General features: G+C 37.2%; 1 protein-coding gene across 5 annotated transcripts in view; it reads left to right on the top strand.

Annotated features, from left to right (window-relative positions):
• The window catches only part of DCAF6 (DDB1 and CUL4 associated factor 6), a 91,288-nt gene that overhangs the window by 47,463 nt on the left and 20,738 nt on the right, over nucleotides 1-23,087 (top strand). For 2 of the 5 annotated variants that reach the window (XM_084269897.1, XM_084269896.1), the window contains exons 11-16: nucleotides 2,966-3,133; nucleotides 9,286-9,345; nucleotides 15,768-15,873; nucleotides 19,398-19,513; nucleotides 20,670-20,753; nucleotides 20,930-21,251. In XM_084269897.1, the coding sequence (XP_084126023.1) occupies nucleotides 2,966-3,133; nucleotides 9,286-9,345; nucleotides 15,768-15,873; nucleotides 19,398-19,513; nucleotides 20,670-20,753; nucleotides 20,930-21,251 (856 nt within the window). The remainder of the gene's footprint in view (nucleotides 1-2,965; nucleotides 3,134-9,285; nucleotides 9,346-15,767; nucleotides 15,874-19,397; nucleotides 19,514-20,669; nucleotides 20,754-20,929; nucleotides 21,252-23,087) is intronic. The other 3 variants (XM_084269900.1, XM_084269898.1, XM_084269899.1) reach the window with 2 other exon arrangements.

Here is a 23,087-nt window from a genome sequence, read left to right as displayed (position 1 = left end):
AGTTCAGGGAAAGGGAAACCTTCTGGCCAGAGGCTGTGGGTCATGGCAGAGCAGGAGCAGTGGGTTTATGAATAGGTAGGCTTGAATGTGAATTTCCACTTTTCAGTGTTTGTATACTTAAGTAACCCGTGATGGTGCTCAGTTACAGGTTTTAGTTACTCACAGTCTCTAGTCTATAAATGTGAAAACACTATGCTCTGCATCAAGAACAGGATTCCCTGGGTTGGTTTAGCTGTGTTCAGAGGTGAATAAAACCTGCTGCTTTTAAGGGTGACAGCATAGGGAAAACCATAATAGGCGTAGTAGCTTAAATATAACAGGGTTGAGTAGGAAGACCACACAGAGGTGTATTGTAAAAGTGGATGACTGAGGAAGCATTTTGGAAAAAGGAAGAAGAAAAGCATGACACTTTCAGCCGTGATTTTGCTTAAAGTAGTGGTTTGAATATTGTAGCAAAGAGTTAGCAAATTAAGACTATCTTTTTTAGTAATGACTTAATTAGAGTTGGAGCATGAATTCATACTACAGAATGTAACAGGCTTATAAACTGCTTTAGGTAAAGCATTTCTACAGATCTGTGTACTGAGCACAGTAGTATTGTCTTTGAAACAGCAAAATAGTATGACCTTTACATATGTATTATACTTAACATATATTGTTGGTACGGTGTTCCAGGAAATAGGGCAGGTGGCGAGCATTTGCGCTTCTACTTCTGAATTACTTCTTCCCTTAAAGTTTTTTAAAAGTACGTGTTCAAAATGGAGCCATTAAAAATGGTTCAGTGCTGGGGCTGGTTGGGATGTCTCTCTTTCAGAGTGCGTATTCTAGAAAACTGCAGTTGAAACATTTGAGTAAGTGGCAAGATAAGAGATCAGTGCAGAATTTCAGTAGCATGTTCTTGTCAGTAGGTTTGAATACTTTTGTTTCTTTGCTTTATTTTTTAAATAATGAGACAGAACAATTGCTGTCACTGAGAAAAAGAGTAACATTTATTTTTCTTGCCCCGCTCGTCCTGTTCAGTAGAAATGATTAATTTTTTGTGTTAGCTTTATGATGCTGTAGTTTTAAATCACAAAGAAACATCATGTACAACAAACTGTAAAATACAATTATGCTTTTTTTTCCCCCCGTAGATAATAGTCCAGGTACACACTGGTACCATTGGTGGCAGGGGGGAGGGGTAAGGGACTGTGCGACTAATTAGGCAAAGATTAATCTTGAAGTGTGTTCTGATACAAGGTAACTTTGCTTTTAAACTTTGAATGGGAAAGTGGCAATAGCTTTTTTCCTTTCCTTTTTTCTCACTCCTTTTGCTGGCAAAATAAACATTTGCTTAGAGATTCTTAAATGTGTTAAAAAGTGTTATCATTGAATATATGTATAGGATAGTAGTTACCTCTCTACATTTTGAATTGTAGTTCTTGTCTGTTTCTGGACTGAGTAGAATTGAATCAGCAGCAAGTACTGAAAGCTGCAACTTTTAGAGATCATTGAAATTTCCTTAAAAGCATTTTCAGGCTATTTGGAGTTCTGATTTCCATAAATGTTCATGCCACGTGAAAGCTAATCATAATGAACCTCTTAGATGCGATATTCTTTTTAGGAAGTACGTATATTTCCTCCTGCTTGTACTTCCATCAACCATAAACTGGCAGGATGTATTTCCCAGAACTGGTATTAAACTGAGAGCATGAGAGTTCATAACTATTTGATATTAACTCATGCCTGCCATTAATTGTTGGATGACTTGATCATGTCTTTTGGTTTGATTCTTTTTATGAAAGAACATTTGAAATTTGCTTGCTTCAGCAAGAGTGAATAAGGGTTACGGAATATTTGTAAAACTCTTGCTTTAGTGAAAGGTAATATGCCAGTATAATGCTCTCTAGTATTTTAACATTTTATAGTCTTGTTTTTTTTTCTTTGCAGATTTCCTCATATCTACAAAATACTCCAGAATGCCCTTGATAGCAGAGTATAGCAGAACTAGATAGGACATTTGATGTGAATATTTGAATCTCAGTTAACTTTTCTACCCTACTATGGGGTCAATGTTGTGCTTCAGCTATTGCTAATAAAGACACAATCTATATTACATAAAGGGAAGTATTTGCTAAGTGGAGGAAATCTGCAAAGAGCATGGAAAGAATAAAAGATCACTCGGACGTCTAGTTTTATAGTAGTTCTCAAAAAATACTGTTCATCAGACAGTGGACTGGTACATTCCAAAATGGTATAACTGACAAGTGAATAAAGATAAAATGGTAAAAACAGTGAAGTCTCTAAAGATGGAACTGAAAGAGAGTGATACTAAGAATTATTTATGATACAATAAATTGCTTTCTCTGTAAGACCACTTAACACCATTTTCAGACTTTGAATCCTCACCCACGCTGAATGTCTGAGATCTAAAAAAAAAAAAAAAAAAAAGAGTTAATGGTAAAGTGTATTTTTTGGCTAGATGATGTTCTGCCACCTATTTCCAGGTTTGTTTTGGTCAAAATTTTAGCATTTTTTCCACGTCAGGAAACCATCACATTCCCTCTGAAAATTTACCTGTTAAATAGTTTTACACAGTAAATGTTCTCATTTGTTTTGTGTATTAGGAACACGAAAATTAATAATTCTGTTGTTTGCTTTGGTTTGAATCTGTCAGGATCTATCTATTTTTGATAAATAATGCTTTGCTTACATTTGGAGATGGGGAGGGGGATGCATTGTGTGACATGAGTCATGAACTTTTAAGTCTTGTGATTCAGGAAGATAAAACCAATTTCAGTATTTTATATTTTTTGGATGTTAGTAAATTACTTACTTTTTTTCTCCCCCACTGCTTCTCTTTTTGGTCAGTCCTCCAACCCCCCTTCCCTACTCTATATATTATATGTTCAATGCTTCTTTCTTTTACACGCTTTTTTTTTTCCTTCCCCTTCCCTCCCCCCTCCACCTCCTCCCTGTTTGTCAGAGTTAATGGGACCTGAGTTAGCTATAATCCGTAGGGGTCTACAGCGACTGAGGCTTAAGAAGGCAGAACAACAGAGACAGCGAGAGCTAGCTGAGGGTTCAGCGCCACAGTCGTCCTCTCCTGATCAGTCCTCCTCTAAGGGCTCCTCACAGGACCCTCAGGCATCAGGTTGTCATTCGTTAAGGTTTCTTAAGCAGCTAACGTAGTTATAGCTTGTGCTGCTGTTGTTTGCTGAGATGCTTCTCTTCCAGAGCGAGACAGTTAATGCATTTGCTGCTTGTCTTACCTTGCATGTGGTGGTGTTTATCATCACATGGTTAGGGGAAGAGCAATGTTGACTGTTTTCATTTATCTAACACGTTTTGAGTCGTGTAGCTAAAGGATACTCTGTGGAGATGGTCTCCTAGATGCATGGTGTCGGGTTTGTGCAATGTTTGTTAGAGCAGCTGAGGAAGAAGTTGCTGTGTTCTGAATAGAGTATGGTACTTACACAGTTGAAATTGTATTTTGATGTTAATTATATGTAATAGTAACATTTATAACTTGGCTTTGGTTTCGCATATGTTCTAAATCAGGGTAACAAATCAGTAAACCAAAATTATGGCTCTCTTAAATGCTATGGTTTTACACTAAGTGTAGTGAAAATACTTGGAATGAGCCAAAGTCCCCAGATATGCTCTCCTTTTTCAGACAGAGTGACTTTTCATGACACCATTCTCTTTCTCTTGTCAAAGAGAAAATTCAAAATTACTACGAGGTGGCCTCGAAGATGCTTATAATAAAAAGAGACACAATTGAGAAAGTTAGGGTAGAAGCATGCATATGAAGAGGTAAAACCTAAAGCATAAACTTGAAGCAAACTTTGGCATGGTACCATGTAAAAATGAATGAGCTGCATGCTATGTGAAAAATCAGCATATTTTGTGTTGAGTGGTCATGTCAAGCAATATTTCTTCGGTAGATAAATTCTGTGACAATTGAGGTGTGGCTGAATTATATATAAGGATTGTGTCATACATGCACAGTTGCACTTGCTCCGATTTGATCTGTTGTTCATTTATGTGGAGCTTTATGGAACTGGCCAGTGCTCCAGTTACAATATGTAGTTATTGAATTTTACGCTGGAAAATTCTGCAGTAAGTTTTCAAAATGTTTGGAAACCAGTAAATTCTCTGGGTGCTCGTCCTAGGCATGGTGGCCATAGTCACCTGTTACTTGTAGGAGGAGAACAAGAAAAACAATGGCAGCAATGTTCTTGTAGGCAGTTGCGGGTTTCCTTCCAGGAAAGGAAAAAAAACTACCCAAAAGCTAGGGTTTTGTTTGGTTTTTTTTTAATTTCCTTTTTGTATTTTTCCAGCAAACTGAACATCAGAAGTTATTAACTCAAAAAAATGTTATTCATAGAGGCAAAACCATAGGTGACACTTACAGGCAATAGATCTTTATCCTCCATTTTCCTTTTGGAATGGTTTTAAAAGGAAAAAAACCTAAAGAGTTTCCTAATGATTTAAAGTTGGAAAAAAGGTGTGCTTACAGCAGTGTCTGTAGAATTTTCACCTGGAGGTATATCTGTAGATACTTTACTACCTCTGAGGTGTGTGTTGGTCTGGGTTTCATTTGATACTGTCTCCCTCATCTGTTAGTGCTTCTCATCTGTTAGGATGCAATGCAGTTCTTTACTCCCAGTACTGTAGGATCCATACTGACAAAATTTTGAAGCTTTAAGATGAGCATAGAGTTTGAAAGGGAGTTAGAGATGTACTGTAGTTAGTTTGGATCCATCACTGTCTCTTGGAGTTTTGAGCCCCCATGTATCTCAGATTTGAATGGAACTAATGGGAGGGTCCAGTTGTTTTGTTTGGGATCACCACGTAACCTCAGAACATATACATAGCATTGGAGAAAACAGTATTGAGGTATTTACCTTGTTCTTCATGTACTGACAGTGAATTTGCAAATGTTAACCATTTTACTGAAGTAATTGCTTTGAAAGGTAGACTCATTTAGCATCAGTGTTGAGAAAGTGGGAACAGGTTTGCTACCTGACCTGCAACTGATTAGGATGAATATCTTTTTTGCTGTTTAGTCTGGTGGAATTTGTTACCTCCCACATGATAGACAGTGGAATATTTAAAATAGAAAAAATTAGAAATCAACACTCCAGTTATGTAAGAAATTATAAGTAGAAAATGTCAAGAGTTGAAAGCTTTTACAGTTTAATAGGAAATTAAACTGTGTGGTAGTTACTCTGCCTCCCACTCTAAGGACTTGTAACAGTTAGATGAAGATTTTTTAAGTTTTATCTGTAATAGTTAGCATCACTGTTTAGAAAAATATGGTCAAATGTTTATGTTGTTGAACGTGAAAGTGTAATGATTCCCAGTGGGATGATTTGACATTGGGGGGAAAAAATACTTCATCCTCCGATGGCAGAGACCTTGTGTTAGTGGATACTTCTCATGACTATTGTATAAATTTGGCAATTTTAGAACCAGTATTCGCTATGTGCAGCAGGTCTGTTTTGTCTTTAAGCCTTTGCTAAGGTATTCAGAAGATCCAGATTTTTTTGATAGCTGCTTTATTTGATTAGGGAGCTATGGTAAATTGGTTGTCTTTATTATATAATTTCTCCAACAAAAACTAGTTTAGGCTTACCTCTGCGGCATTTTATAATACTATATCCTATGCAGTATTTAAAGAACAGCAAATACATGCTATATACAAACTACAAAGACAGTAAATCTTTTTAACATATTGTTATTGCTGCTCTGTGCAGTGCTGATATGCCATGGGTGCGTCACCATTACCTACATCGCTTCTCTCTTTGAGAACTTGAAGCGGATTGAACGCAATTGGAAAAGTTACAGAAACATGAATGAGCTGTTCTTGAAGTGAAAAAGCAAAAAATAAAGCAGTATTACAGATCAGTGTGCATTAGGTGTTCCTGTAGTGCTCAGTGTACCTAGTCTTACCCCCAAAAATGGGAAGCAATGCAAACATTTCGTCTTTGAGGAAAAAATACTTTGTTTTAGACTGCATTTATTGTGGAACAAAGATACATACACCTGTGTATGCTGACATATTGCAGAACCTGTGATGCACATTTACTTGCTGCATTAGAAAAAAATATTTCTTTGGTCATTTCAAAAATCTATACAGCCAGTGTGCTTAAAGCGGAACAAATTTGACCTTCATTGCTGTGTTAAAGCTTTCTGTAAAGGACAAGGGCATGACTACAACTTTTATTACTAGATTCTTTGCATTCTTGTAAGCACCCAGATATAGAAATGTGTCCGTTTGAAGTCCAACCTTTGTAACCGAGATCTTACTCACCATGCCAAGGAATTATTCTTGGTTTTAAAACCAAATACTTAGTTTCTTAGATGTGTTTAAGACTTTAAAAACAGGTCTCACTGAGTCAGACCTGACTCATACTGGAGCTGGTGCTACACTGATATGAGGAAATTTTTTTTAACAAAAACACCATAGGTGGCACACTAACTAATACATTGAAGTCAGGTGCTGATTGCCCGAACTACGGGAAGAACCTTCAGCGTATAACTGACTTTGAAATTATCTTCTATTTTCTGTTTGAGGTTCCCCAAATTTATGAATCTCCACTTTCCTCTTTAAGTGGTGTTCCAGTTTAGAATGTACTGGTGACATTACAACCAGTGATGAACTGCATTGGGATGTAGACCCAGCCTGTGAAGGCTCAGGTAAGAGTTTGGATTTTTTGTTTGTTTTTTTTAACTATATGGCACAGTTTTGGTTATACTTTTTTCAAAAGCTTTATCAGAAATTATGAAAGTTCTTTTTCAGAATTTTTACAAAACAAAGCCATATATTTAAAAAAGAGGCATTTACCTGAGCTTCTCTAGGCTGCTTTCATGGTCACGTTTATTTCCTTACCTGAGGTGTAGGATTCCAGACTGCAGTGCCACTTAAAGGGGTGCTGGTGATCTGGGGCTTCAGGGGACTTGAAAAGTGAGTTTAAAATCGCTGCAAAATGAGCTTTTTTCTTAACCATCTTAACTGGATCATTTAGGATGCTTCCTACATGTTGTTTTAAAATCCTCATCTTACAAATTAAATGCTTCCACAAAGTTGGAAGAAGACATCAAAGTCATAGTGAAGTGTGAGAGCTCTTTAAGCCTACTTTGGCATGGACTATGTACTACTTAGTGCACCTTCCAGTTTTGCTTACGGTGACTGAATGACGCCCATGGTAAAACTTATGTAATTTTTACTTACTGCTCTATAACACGAGGTCTTAATACAATTCAGAAGTGCTGATAAGGGTAGTAAATGTAATTTATTGTGCTTATAATTAAAATATGTTAGTTCTTAGGTCCAACTTGATCTGAATTAAAGAGCTGATGAGATTAGCTTTTCCAGCCAAGTACGGTGTTTGGCAGCGTGATGCACCTTTTTAATAAAGGGCACAAAGCTTATAGAAACAACTGAGATGCAAGAACGGAGCGTGAGTGACAATCACCGTCTTCTGTCATTAGGCTTCTCAGCTTGCTGTCCCTCCTTCTCCGCCCTTTAGCACTTTTGATACATGTTAATCCCAATTGCAGGCTTCATAACTGCAAGTCAGTGATCAAAGCCAGCCTGCCCTTGAGAGAGGTGTACCAGTTCCTGTGCTGAGTCGGCTGGATTCGGGTAGATCGTCATATGGCACACTGCATTTTTATGCCTGCTATTTTGCTCTGATTTACATTCTTAAAAGTGCATTACTACTGCATTGCAAATACTTCTAAATTAGAAATTACATGCTAAGCCCGCCTTGGTTTCAGAAGTGAAATATATTTATGTTATAAGTCTCATCCTTAAGAGATACGTCCCATCTAAATGTAGATGACGGATTCTGTGGACTGGTTTAGATGTGTTTGATGCAGGGCATGGGCATGGCTAAACAAGGTGAAGACAAAACAGGAGCAATTTTATGTTCTCCAGTTAGGGCAATAAAATGCCTAAGCCCAGTTACCAAAGTAAGCCAGCATCCTAAATACACTGAGCTTGCCTCAGGCTCTTTTGGTCTCTCTCTTGTTTGCTCATCTCCTATGCTATGTATCAGTGTAAGAAAGGAACAGACTGTGATTCATGCACCAGTGTCTGGGAATGAGGTATCATTTGGGGATATATATTTAAATCAGCTTTGTCAATTTAGCAGGTTAAATGGCTGTACTACAAAATAGGTCACGCTGGTGATACTAGCCCAAACCTTGAAGTGAGCTTCCTCTAGGAGAGAGTGTGTTATTTCATTTCTTTCCTTGTACAGGATTTAAATTTATGTTAAAATTCCTTTAGCATGCTGTGATGTTGACAGACTGTGACTCAGTTTATAATGCAGGATATTTAATACTTTTAGCTTAGCATTAATTTGTTTGTAGCAGAAGATTAACAAATGGAAGCAAGATACGGTAGCCTAGCCAATATCTTTGAAATGCTGTGCTAATTTGTGTATATCAGCTCATCTTAGGATAATACAGAAGTAAGACCCATGGAAGATACTGAATGCTGCATCTGCATTTGTCTGCACAACGAATGCAGTGCTGTTGATAGTTATTAACTGGTATTGTCCAGTGGAAAAAGATGCACTTAACTGCTGGGGGGTTTGACTTTATTTTAATTTTTTTCCCACCTGTTAGATGAGGATTTTTATAGGACTGACTGGTGTGGTACTGTGGTTAAACTCATGAAGGTATGTTCTCAGTGATCAGATGCCAGAGGTATAGCATCTAGGAGTGCAAAACTACCCAACTGTCGTATGAGTGGGATTTTGGTGATTTAATGTTTTCAAAACAGTCTGTATGCTGTTATATCTGTAAATGGTCTCACCTTTTACATTTTATGCTCCTAGGTATAAATATTGAAGATACTGGGTATTTTATGTTGAAGTACAAATACTCTGGAATCTACCTTTAGCACATGGTTTGAAATACTAGTGTCATTTGGTAGTTGGAGCAAAGGTTCTGGGAGTCACGATCCTTCAGTGTTTTTTCCTAACATGTTAGAAATGTGAAGAACATAGTAAAATCTTTGGCAATGGACAGGCATTTTTAATATTGACATGTCAGCAAGCTTCAGGCCGTTCAGTGTCTACCTGAAGAAATACATGATGATTTGAAACAAGTGGCTTTGCTTCTGTCATGCCTAGAAAATGCAATATGGCTGGCTGCTCGTAAAAGAAACCCAAAGCTTCCTTATGTTGCTGCTTTTTATTTTTTATTTTAAACTAACATATGATCGTGACATTGCTGTGCAGTTCTCTGCTGCTTATGTTTTAAGTTGAAATCTCGTTTTTGTTTCAGATTCTCCCTCTTCTGTGGTTAACAAACAGCTTGGATCCATGTCACTTGATGAGCAACAGGGTGCGTGTGACAGGAAATGCGCTATACCCAGCCATAGTTGATTGCAATGCTTCTTTTTAAAATTGCCTTTCATGATGATAAACAGTCTAAAAATGCTGTTCATCTACGTAAAGTAGAATTCTGTAAGCAGATCTGCTGGAAACTCATTAATTATTTAATTCTCAATACGAGGAACAGAGTGAGGTTAATTGTTTTCGAAAGCCATTCTATGTTCAATTCTTAATGCATTCAATGTAGGTACATTAAGTGTCTCTTGTACTCTACAGGCATGCAGATTTTTTTTTAAATGCAAAGTAAAATTAATGCTTTAAATAGAGGGGGTTTTGGGTTTTTTTTCCCTGAATGGTTCTTCTTGGATCAAAGAGCAAATACCAAGATGTACGTAACTTTTAACCATGTGATGCCAAACTAATTTATCTTATGCACCACAGATGTGCAGCTTTGTTATAGTTGCACAGTTTGAGTAACTCAAGAGCATCTGTTGCACTTAGGTGCATCTTACCTCTGTAGCTCCTTATCCTACACCCATTCTGCCTAACAACTACTAGGATTTTGCTGTAGATGCCCTATGGGCTGGCTGCTCATGAGTTTTTTCTTTTCCCATTATTCATCAGTCTTCTAATTGTGAGCAGTGAAGTGGGCTGTAGGTGACCCTATTCCAACTGAACTAATGTCATCTGTAGTGAATATTTATGTCTGAATAATTAATGAGTGATAGATGGTAATTTAAAAATAGATTTCCATACACTCTACATTATGCTTACTTCCATATCAAAGCCTCTGTAAAGATTTAATAGCTCCAATCCCTTAAAAGAGCTGGCTGTTTAATCTTGTTTCACATCCTAAACTAGAATGCTGTTTTGAAATCCCATTTCTGAAAAATAGTCTGTTTGGCAACTCCAGAGATTATGCTTTATTTTAGGAAACCAGAATATTGGGGGTGGTGGTGGGGTGGTGGTGGTAAATCAAGCTGTGCTTTATATTGACAAAATTAATTCATGTTGTGGAATTGCATTTTGTGATGAAATAGCCTTAGACCTCAACGTGTAAATTTGATAATTATTCATGGTTCAGTAGTCTGTATCACTCCAGTAGTTGGGTTTAGCTGAAAAACTTGCTTATACTTAGTGGCTGAGTTATGCTGTCTGTTACACTCTCAGAAGAAAGCATTGTTTGATGTGAGTAGAAAAAACTAGAATTAGCATAGAAAGTTTCTATGTTCACTGACATTCTTAAAACTGCAAAACTTTTGGAAAACTGATAAATTGTTCAGGGAAGTTCTGAATTAAGGCCCTCTGATGACAAACATAAAACCAGAAATTTTGGTCCCAGGAAATCAGTTCCTAAATCTGCATCAGATTCTTCTTCAAGCAGATCACTTGCCTTAAAAGCTTGTTTGGGTATTACTTTTGTTAATTTAATAGTTGTAATAGTCCCAAAGTTGAAATTGACTCTTTGGGATTTTTTCTTCCCACATTAAGAAATTACTTGAACTGCTGTGAAGAGGTTTCCTTTCATAAAGCACTTTGGTGGTTTTAATATGCAACACTCCCTCCCCCCCCAACCAAAATACACTTGTTTATCCAGGCTTTATTAGTAGACCACTTCTCTGATTGTTTTAAGGTATTATTTTTCTGTTGTGATGGTGAGGATCACCTGAAGAGACACAAAATATTAGTTCTGATTTGGGAAACTAGGAACTCGGAAAGGAAGTTGTTCCTTAAGAAATCTGTTGTACAAATGATAACCAGAAAGAATTATTTGCTGGGGTCGAATTGGATTTTTGAAGTTAAATTGCATTAGTTTCCTGTCATATCTGAACAGAAGTCTCAACGTGTAAATAGCTAATGAAGGAAGTAATTATCAGGTCTTTTTATATAGATTATGCTTTTTCTTTCTTATTCCTATATTTTCTTAATTTGGTACTGAATCTGCTCTTTTTCTGCTGGACCAGTCTCTTGGCATTTATGTTTTAAGACTGTTTCTAGGTTTAAAGGTTTTATGATACTTATTACAAGCATATAAATTCATAATGCCATTGTTCTGACTGTCCAGCAGAAGCTGTAAAAAGTGGTTTGAAATGGATTACAGTGATCTACACTGGGTTTATTGTGCTTTTTGGGTTTTTTCTTGGGGATCTTCTACTGTGATTGTAATAATGGAGGGTGGCTGTCAGGTTTGTTGGAGTGTAGAGGCAATACTGGGACTCTAGAGTACTGCCTGAATTGGTATGATTAAAGAGGGAAAGTGAAGCTAGAGAACTACTTTGGGAAATTAAAGTGTAAATGTGTGTATGCCTCCCATACCATCTTTATGTTGCTTCCCACACACGTGGAAGCCATGCTAGTTACTGATATTTCTAGATTTTTGCAAGTTAGTGTGAGGTTTTGGGAATCCCTGTCAGCTATGGCAGAGTTAGTTTCTCTTAAATAGTACTGGAAGTCCTGGAAACAGCATTGGCATCTTTTGTGACCCAGTTAATTGACTCTGCCTCCCAGTCCAAGGAACTGGTTGAGCATTGGTATGCATACAGAGCTTTCCAGATCTAAGGCAAACCCAAGAATTTCAGACCTGTGCTTCGAATTAAGGCCCGGTGTGGTCTGTACTGCCTCCTTCTGTAAAGTGCAGTACTACACCTAATTAGTATAGGAGTCATCTCAACAAAAGAAATTTAATGCCTTGGGATATAGATTAGGTTTCTCCAAAGAATATTTGATTTTCAGTCTTTCCTTAGACTTCATTGTGCCTTATGCTGACTGGTGTCAGTGTGACAGTGTTCAGTCAGTATTCCTCATTGGATAAAGGAATCTCCACTCTTCCCCCGGGTTCAGCTGCTTCTGATGAATTTCCATGTGTTCAGTCTTCCCACAGAATTCCTATTTTTTTGAAATACACTACTCAATTTCTCCTTTTTGCACTATTTTTTCTCCATTCAGAAACAACTGTCTGTGTTTTTTGCCCAGACTATAACACTTATTTTCAGAATGTACAAAGCTGATTTTCGTACGAGGAAATCATGAGTGCTGGGTAGGAATTATTTTGGAAGATTTTCATGAAAATTCATCTACCCTCTTCTCATGGGGATTTCAGTAGTCTAGAGAATAGGGCTGCTTTTGAGATGTGGGGAAACTAGCTTGGAGTTCCTTACAATGTTGGGTTAACTAGGTAACATAACCTGTAAACCTAACCTGTCTTTATGCACTTACCACCTCATAGTAAGAGCCCCAGCCTTTGTGAAGTCACCCTTGCACGGGTTCCTTTTTTTGGGGGGGGGGGAAAGTGTGCATGAGAGGTATTGCTTTCAGTTGTGAGACTCGGGTTTTTTGAAAAATAAGGTTTTGAATGCAATTTGGTCTTCAGTTTTTAGGGGTGGTATTTAAAAGTACCTTCCTCTTGTAGGCACCTGGAGAATGGACTGCTTTATGGAAGTGTCCATTCTAGAGCTGCTTATGAAATAAGAGTGCAAGTTGTTGATAGTAACTGTAAAGCAGAGTGTGTTTAGCTGTAAAATTAAGAAAATTTCAAGGTATTTTTGAGAAATTGCAGTAGAGTTTAGTAAGGTGTTGGCAAGCTACAACTTTCTCTTGGAGCGACTATTACTCTACTAGAGTCTGCAATCAAATTAATAGTTTTGGCAATAGCTCTCCCCTAAATCACAGAGGCAGTACAACTTTTCATCCCTTAATGTTTCATTTTTTTTATGAATGTGAAGTAGATCTGGCCTGATAGGATGAACTTAGTAGTGGAAGAGAACAGTGCTTCAATCTGATCTAGTCGGTCTTTGTCAATCGCATTGTGCTTGAAAACAGTTCACAACTTCTGGATTCCATGTGGCTTCTCTACAAGAATGTTCAATTATGTGCTAGGCAGAGCTCATTAGCTTTAGTCACAGAGGCTCCCATTCAGCTTTCTTTAGCAGTCTAAGTTTAATATAAACTGGTGAACTACACAACTAATTCTGTGCAGTTTATCATCAGTTTCTTGTCTGGTCTGTCTTTTAAAAAGTTGCTTGTTCTTATTAGCATCTATTTCATGCCCCAAAGCTAGATTAAAGAGGAAATTGACCCATCCAAATCATAGCTCTTGTCATTGTAGATTTAAGAAAAAGTTATTACGTGACGTGTTTTAACAGTTACCTGCATCCAGAGATTTGCCAAAGCAATTGCTCAGTGCCTTCTTTGGATAAGTCTACAGCAGTTCTTCCAACTTGGAGAGTGAAAAAATATGAGCATTGCTTCCACAATAAGAGGTAGTCAGAGTGCAGCCTTTAAGCATCTTGGATTAATATTTTGCTGTTGATACTTTAGGACAGGAAAACACTGTTATGATGACATGATCTGAACTGTATCGCACAGGCATAACATTCGATTAGGTTCATTTTAGGATAGCAGGGTTTGGATGGCTGTCTTGGACTACTTAAGGCAGCAAGTTGTTTCTCTTAGGTACAGGCAGGACATATCTTTGAATCAGGAACTCAAGATAGGTGAAGATAAGGAATGTAAAGAATTTTCCTACCACATTGTTTTTAACTCCTTCAGTGTCCAGCTCCTGATGGCTTGTGCTGTATGTTGGAATGATCAGCACTTGCACTCCCTTAGAAGGGGATGCTCCAAGTTCAAACAGATTTTTATACTCCGAGATGCTTGCTGATAGGTTGCCAAAAGTTAAAGGCGGCACCTGTTCAGCTAAGAAAGAACATGTCATTCTTGTTCAAAGTATCTGTAATATGCCACTGTAAAATACTTCCTTACATTTGTTTCTTTTCTCACTCAGTTTATTTCAGGAACTTGAAACCTTGCTTCTGATTAGTTTTATCCTTGCTTCACTCGAACAAGAGCAGAACCTTTATTTTAGAGAGGCTGTGAGCTTTTCTTTGTGAAGAACAAGGCCTGTGCCTTATGTATGATTAGGGTCATAGTTTAATTCTTTCATGTAAAAATATTTTAAATTTTTTTATGGTGTTTCTGGGGATTGGGGTGGGGTTTTCTGGGTGGGTTGGTGTGTTTTTGTTAATTTCTCTTCAGAATATGCGGAAACACATATTTAAAGTTCTTTGGAGCAGCTGATCTGATTACTGCTCTGATCCTGTGAGTGGGCTTTTGCCTGCCAGCAGCTTAAAAATTTGAACACTGATCTTTATGTTAAATTATTTTCATAGCTCCGCTAACTTAATTGTCTGGCAGTATTGTAGCCAATATTGTTTCAATAATAGCCATTTAAGTGGGGGAATTCATATGTTGGTGCTTGAACTGAACATTAGATTTTAATTGATGGTAACCCAAAGATGATCTGAAGGTTTTACTCAATTATGATATCAATCTGCTGCTAATACTGCAAGTATACATACAGCCAAATTTCTGTACTGTATAAACAAACAAAAAAAAGTCATTGGTTCTATCCCAACAGTCCTGAGATTAAAAGCTCAGCATTCATGAAAAACAAGACTACACAGGCTACTTGCCATTCATTTGAGTGGTGCCTAATGCTAAGGAAACTCTCCCATCTGGCTTCTGAGAGAGTGGCACCTCTGTAGCGAGGATTAATCTGATGGTGCTTCCCATGAGCTTTTAGGTATTGCCCAAGGCCAACTTCAGTATTAATGGCAGTTGTGCCGTGAGTATGGAGAGATTGTGATTATGAACTTTACACATGAGTGGATGTCATTGAGCAGTTCTGTTTTGAAGGAGCCCACTGAACATCCTTAAAGCTATACATTGAGGAAATGTTTGGCAGACTTTGATTTCCTTTCGTTGCTTTTGGACATAGTGAATATTTCATTTTGCAAGCACTCCCCTTCTACTCACAGTTATTGTAATAGGAAAAGTGTGGGGTTTTTAATGTTGAAGCTCTCAGAACATGAATTTACAGTGTTTTATTACAACTAGCTGACAGTTTACAGCAGGTCTAAGGATAGTGAGTTCTAAGAGAGATACTGAGTTCTAAGTAGAAAAAGTAAAGGGGATGGTGTTTTTTGTAGATCACTGATTGTGTTTAGATTTCATCGTGGCTTTTTTCATATGTATTTATGGAGGCAATAAAAGACTCAGCACCATTTCCAAAACCATTTTATATTCTTCTTAAAAATATATTTGATAGAAAAGGGATCTGCTTATAAAGGAAAATCCTGTGTGCAGACATAACTATCTGCAATTTGATTTACCTGCATGTTGAAGGACAGCATCTTCTTTGTTTGCTTTTATAAATACAAATAATTTGGGGCTATTTTAAAGCATTGCAAATGTGGTGTGTTTACTCTGAAACTTAAATTTTTTGCTTGGGCTGTACGAGGTGTTAAATAGACATTCTACATGTTACTACCACATTTGGCCTTTGTTAGGATAATTAAGTGAATCTGCAGAAATAAACCAGCTTTATATATATTACTGATGCCTATCCAAACTTTTTCAACCCCATATTTACAGAGAGTGATAAGCCACGGACAGGAACAGGTGAACCAGTTTTAAGTTTGCACTACAGTACAGAAGGAACGACTACAAGCACGATAAAACTGGACTTCACTGATGAGTGGTAAGAAGCTAATTTTGGTTTTGACTGGTTATTCATCAGCACATACCACTAACACTGGTCTAGCATAGTTATAGATAAATTATTTTTCCATATGGCGTGCATATGGAAATATTAATAGAAGTTTTATATATTTGCATGTTTATAGACAGTTTGAAATGGCTGTAGTCCTTAGCGCACTCAAAAAGTAAAAGACAGTCTAATGTGAATTTTGTGCAAGAGGGCTTTTTGTCATATTTACTGTGAATCGTTTTAAAGCTAACATAGTTTGAAACATGCTGTATTCACCAAACCCTAACATAATATTCGTGTTCACTAATCTTATTAAAGCAAGGTAGCACAGCGATGGAAAAGTGGTCCAGAGGCGAGTGCTTAAGTTTCAATTCTCTGCTCTACCAGACTTCTCATATGGTATTCAGGAAATTAGTCTTTCTGTGGCACAGGTTCTGAGTTACAAAGCAGTGAAATTATTTCTGTGACTGAGGAGTGTTGATGAATGCACCTGGTTAAGGTACTAACTTTGTTGACTGTTTAGCTATTAGGGTGATGGCATCCTTTTCAGATAATAAGCACGTACTGTCTAACTGGCCTCGTGTACTTGGTTTTGTATCAAGGTCTATCACTAGAGCATCTCAGGATCTCCCAAAACAACCATAGTACTTACATTATCTCCTCTTGCTTCTATTCCTGTGTTTATGTTTTCTACTTACTGTCTTCTACAATAATTTTGAAATGCTTGCTGGCATTTGTTGCTGTGGGGAAAAAACCCACCATATTTAGCTGTTCTTAAGTGCTGTGGCTTCAGACACAAAACGTGGATTTTGCCCATAGCAGTTTGGCAACATGATCAGTAATCTGTGTGTTTTCACAAGAATGAAGACTTTGCTCATGTGAGTCTGAAATATTGTGACAGGTATGTTCAAGCAAAATATCAGATTGTATTTCCGTTTAGAGTCCAAATCCAGTGAGCTTTGAAAGGATGAGCTTTGCTGTATTTTTTTTTAACTAATTCTGCATTTAGTTTTGTAGTCATCTTTATTTAATGTTTTAGGATTGGCAAATTTCACAGAGAATTAGCAAATATTTTATCCATTTATTCTAGACTTTTTTAATGTAATAATATCACCAGCACTCTACTACAGAAGACAGATTTTATTAAACAACGATAAAATGTTGTTTCTGAGTGTATGTTAGTACAAAATCAAGCATATATATTCTGTCTAACAGCAAGTATACTAACAAATCTCTTGGGCCAAGTGTTAGCACCATGTGGATGACAAACACCAAATATAATACCAAAAGAAAAAGAAGAACTAAACATTATCTTTTAAGATTAATGGTATCACTATTCAAGGCTTTTGGACAGTTCTGATAGAAAAGTATATTAAAAGAAGTAGTACATGGGAAATAAACCAAAATTTTAGGAGTTAGAATGTACACAGTTCAGTACTCTTTTTTTTTTTTTTTTTTTGACAGGAATATGGTTTCTAGAAATACAGACAATGTAATAGAAACTGTCTGGATTCCCAGAAGGTTTTTGATACTTTGCCACATGTTGAACTTCTGTTCCAGGTGGGACAGATAAGTCAATAAAGAAGCTGAACACCACATTCAGCTAACTTAATGGAGTTTTTGTAGTGGCTAGTGTAGTGTGGGCAGTGTGAGGAAAAATACTTTCTAAGAGGACAGAATTGCAAGGCATTGTCAGTTTGGAGGCTGACTAAAAACACCAAGCCAATGAACAGAATAATAGAAGGAGGATGCAGTTCTATATAGCCAAATTATGCAGTTGAGGGCTAGGAACAAAAAAATAATCTAAAAATTGGTAGTGTTGTGATAATGGGATGGGGGAAGACATGCACCTACCTGTCACTTCATTCTGAAAATAATGCAGCTACTAGAAAGGCAAATATGATCCTAGATGTCACCATCTAGGAGACTTCAGCCAAGGGTGAGAATTAACGAGTCCCAATGCCACTGCTCAGCTCTGCCTTGTGACTTAGAATGCTGTGTGCAATCTTCCTCATGCTTTTGAGTAAACAGATTCAAATTGGCAGAGGTTCAAAGAAGGGTTATGTTGAGAACTGGGGAAACAGAAAACCTGCTATGGAAGCAGATAGCACAGCTTAATGTAATGAAAGTACAGGGTGTTATTTTTCTCTCTCAAAAACATCCTCTTCATGTAACTGCTGATGTGAAAAATAGCACTGAAGTAAAAATTAAAGCAGAGTAAATACACAAATGTAAATTAGCATTGAGCTAGAAAGTAGATTCCTAAGAGTAAAAAAAAACCCCTTAGTGCTTAGACTGTGATTAAGTTCATAAAAGTGATTGTATTAGATGAGGCAAGAAATAACAAAAATCCTCAGCTTCGTGTCTAGCCGTACCCTTGTTTGTCTAATTAGAAATGATCCCTAAAACTCTTGACTTAGAAGAAATAGTGTAAAAGCCAATACATTTTCTACATATTCCAAATCCAGTACAGCAATAAAACAGACTACTGCTCATTAAGATGAGCAAAAGCTCTCATACTTAATGTAAAAAATTGAAGTACTGAAGCCTAGGCTAGATTTTCAAGAATCTAAACTAAGCATGATTTGTGCTGCTTCTAGCAATGTAGCATATAAAATGATTTAGTAATAATATACACAGGTAAGAAGATGCTTATAACAATATAGTCTAAATTCTTGAGAATCGTGCTTATAATTCTCGTAACTCATCTTTGTTTCAGCTTTTGTCCAGTGATCTGCCTAGTTTTCAGGTGACAAGACAGATAAGGCACATGAGAGAATGAGAGCACACAGGAGCAAGGCTTTACATTTCCTGATATAAGGTCTTTTATAGAGAGGATAAAAAAATTTTGATGACATCCAGAACAGCAGCGTTACATATTTCCTGAGGAATAATTTTCCTTATTTTAAACAGAAATTGGTGTTCCACAATAATTACCTAAACGTGGAATGGGGAGTAGATCTCAAGGACCAGCTTAGAGTAAATCTTGAGAAATAACAAAACTTTGAGGACTGAAAGCTGACATCAGAAGTCCATGCCTCAAAAGGTACAGGAATGACATTTAAGGGTAAAGAACTTGGAGAATTTAGTCTGAATGGGCTTTTTTTAATTGGATAGAGTATTACGTATTAGCACTCAGCTGACAGCTTGTAATACCTTTAATAAGATCTCTGATCATTCATACATGCAAAAAATGTGTAAGTAATGAGATGAAATCCTTTTGGCTTCTTGCAATATTTTGAGAAGCAATGAGGAAATCCTTTAAAGGTTCAATGAAAAAGATAGGAAGTAGAGAACAGGTTGATGCAGAGGAACAGTGTGGGATGAATGGCGATGGACATAATAAAAGAGAATTTTGAAATTGCTGTGAAGCTTGTTGGTTGTAGCTGCTATCAGTAGGTACTGAATTGTGAGTTTTCTGTGAGAAAGATGATTATGATCAGGCTGTGCTATTTCAATAATCTTATCTATGTACATTATTTCTGAATTATTTCTTTTACATGTTATGTTCCCAGGAGCAGCACAAATTCAAGCTCTAGAGGGAGTGGAAGTCACTGCAAGACTGAAGGCCAAGAAGATTCTACAAAGGCAAAAGCTTCAGAAGAGTCAGGACCCGAAGACGAAGAAACAAGTAAGATAAAGCTGTATCTTTGTGATGTTAAGGTAAAGATTCTGCTGTGTTCCTGACTATTATTGTGCACAGTGCGAGTCTCACGCATGTCTACGAAGGCAGAATACAGCCGTAATAGAACATGATTTTTTTAGGGAAGAAAAAGTACCAACTTGAGAGAGTTGCAAATAAATATAAGAAAAACTAGCTTATCCTGTCTTTAGTTCTAAAACTTTTGCTCTTTTTTCTTGAGGACATATTCTGCCCCAGTTTGTTTTGAAAAATAGAACTGCACTTTAATAGAATCATAGAATGTGTCAGTTTGGAAGGGACCTTTAAAGGTCATTTAGTTCAACCTCCCTGCAGTAAGTAGGGACACCTTTAACTAGATCAGGTTGCTCAGAACTTCTTCAAGCCTGACCTTGAATGTCTCCAAGGAGGGGCCTCACCACCCCTCAGGGCAACCTGTTCCAGTGTCTCACCACCCTCACAGTGAAGAACTTCTTCCTAATGTCTAATCTGAACCTACTGTGCTGTACTTTAAATCCCCTGCCCCTCATTCTATTACGACATGCCCCTACAAACAGCTTTCTATAGGCCCCTTCAGGTACCGTAAGGCCTCTATAAGGTGTCCCCAGAGCCTTCTTTTCTCCAGGCTGAACAAGCCAACTTTGCAGGGATAAATGAGTGGTAGGTATATTGTTACATTTCTTTCAAGCTTTCAGTGTATTTTGTTACATGTGGTTGTCTTGCTTAATGCATTGCCAAAAGGGCCATCAAGTCAAGTGACTCCTTCTAAACAAATTATCTGTTTTAGTGGATGGATAACTTTCAGTCTTCAGAAATAATAGCTTTCTGTAAACGATCATCTGTTTCATGAGCATTAATGCTATTTTTGCAGATAGAGTTCTCACAGCATAGGCTGTTAAGTATATTAAGTAACAAGAAAGAAGTGATTTCTTCTTTGTTAGTGTATTGACCTGGGCAGCTCGGTAAGTTTATATATGCTGCCTTTTATGTGATTAATATCTGAGATTTCAATGAAGTGATATGGACTTTGGAGGGGATTGCTTTGATTGGTTTGATCCAGGAGTGCTAGTATCATTTAATTTTGCTTACATTATAAGTGTGCATCTAAATTAAATGATGTGATTTAATATTAAGTTGTTTAATTCAGGAGTTTCTGATGAATCTCACAAGGAAGATGCAAGTGCTGAAGAACTGAAAACTGCAGATGAAACTGCCGAGATGACAGAAGCAAGTATGTATCTGTAGTCCTTCAGATATAGTTAAATGAAGAAGTAGAGAATGAAAAACTAATTTTCCAGTATAAACTCAGAATGTATAATTTAATTTCAGTGACTGTTTATAATGCCTTCTAAAATAGGTTATGATTATTTAATGTTGTGGCTTATTTTCACTGATATTTTCTGTTAGCTGTATCAGATAAACCTGGTCCTGAGCATTCTGGAATCCAACCAGAAGAAAATGGTCCCAGTGCTGATGCTGTCTCTGGAAATGCAGAGGAAGAAACCTCCTGTGAAAAAACTGCAAATCAAGAAATTTCAAGTCAAAGTACTGAATCCACTGCCAACTCCCTTGCTGCAAACGATGAACCTCAGCCACACCCAGAATCCTCAGGGCTTGCAACTCCCGATGACTCCTCTACCAGGACCTCAGCTCTCCAGGAAACTGATGACAGTGATGATGATCCTGTTCTGATCCCAGGGGCAAGGTATCGAGGAGGACCAGGACACAGGTTAGGGAATACTTATCACTGCTTGACAAAATGTGGGGTTTTTTTGAATGGAAGATCTAGAAACACGTGCCTTATATCCTTAATTAAAATAAGTTGTTCTTTGACAACTGGCCAAGAGATTGATGGCTGAGTCTAATGTGCTTATATGTAAGATACGTATAGCTGCATTTTGCCTATTAGATCCTACAGATCTAATACCTGCTTGTGCTTATGTTTTGCCTGCTGAATACCAGTGCTAAATATCTGCAGCTCATACTTAATTATCATTCTCCCTGTAGTCATAAGTATATAAAGTTCATAAATTTGTATGCAGGGACCTACATTTTTTTTCCACTGTGCTTTAGGTGTTCTTACTTTGGCAAAGCAAGAGCTTTTACCTGTTGATTAGCAATGCTGTGTTTGTAGTACACACATCGAGACTCATGTGTTTCATTTTTTTCATTCTTTTCTCTGAAAGAGAAACTCTGTAATCCTTTTCCTTTTGTTGGTTATTGAATATTGGTATGTGTGGCAGTAAAAGAAGGCAGATTAGCAGGTGTCATCATTAATGAAGAGGCATTTAAGCTTTGTGTATTTTTTTTTCTTGTAAAATGTTAGCAGCTGTACTTACTTTATTTGATCATTCAGTAAACTTAGCCCCTAATTTGGTTTTGCTCATTTAATACCCTTGTTCACTAATTTCAAACTTTAAAAAAAGCTGTAACAATTATTTAAGCAACATCTCTATTGTTACACTTAAAATACTTCTTTTTTAAAACTTGTTTCAGATGTCATGTAACCTAGTTCCAGATGCCTTGGCACTTCTCTTGTTCAAAGGCACCTTTGAACCTTGCTGTTATTTGCACTGCTAGCATAAGAAAGCTCTTTCCAGCATTACAACATGTATTCATTAGGAAATTGGAAAGAATTTAGTAGTTGTGTATAGAAAAGGTTTTGAATAATTTGCAGTTTAAAAAACTCATAAACCACCATATTGTCAGTAGGGACAAAAAAAGAACAGCCAGTGGTTACTTACTACATTGCACAAGTAATTTTGCTCACTAAATGACAGTTTTCATGAGAAAGCCAATATATACAGTTTCTGCCTTAATCCATTAGCTCTCCATGCGATACTGGGTAATTGTAGATGTATGTCTAATGCTATAAATAGTTTGCACTGCAAAGCCAGTGCTGATGACAATCTGGTGATTGAAGAGCAAGCTGTGCAAAGCCCTACAATTTTAATTCCATTTCTGTTCTCGAGCAGGATTCTTAGCTTCTCTTCATGCACCTGTGTTACATTGTCTCTAGGATGTAACAGTTTTTGTAGTAACATGAGGATTATGACACTTCCAGGTACCATAGAGCTGTTACAGTTGCCCACTAGTGTAGACATCTTAAGTAAAGTTACACTTCTTCTGACAGGCTTTTTTCCCCTTCTTCATGTGCAGCAAGGTTTCTTCCTGTAGCAGTTCAAATTTATCCTGTAGGAAAGATCATTCAACTAAATTAATGATATAATTAAAATTATTTACACAGCCTCCTGCTCCCTTATTGCCCTCCACCCCCAGGCCCAAAACAAAATTGGAAAGAAGTTGCTGTGAAGTCAATACTGGTTTAGGATTGCCTCCAGGCTCTCATTACTCAGGTTTAATGCCCAAACAATTTATTTTGTTCTGCTTTTGTGTGTGGGCAAGCAGATACTTATTCTAGTTCAAGTCATGAGCAGTTAGATACTCATTTGCATTACATTCCCTCCTATTCTGCTGGTTTCAGGAGTTTCTGAACGCCCTCGGAGGTACTGAGGAAGAGTAAGATATCCTGTGTGTGCTCAAAGGAGTTTGGATGTCCGGAGAG

The sequence above is a fragment of the Gallinula chloropus genome (genome assembly GCF_964237585.1).
Source record: "Gallinula chloropus genome assembly, chromosome: 1".
Lineage (NCBI taxonomy): Eukaryota > Metazoa > Chordata > Aves > Gruiformes > Rallidae > Gallinula > Gallinula chloropus.
This window is presented reverse-complemented; position numbering and strand designations above follow the sequence as displayed.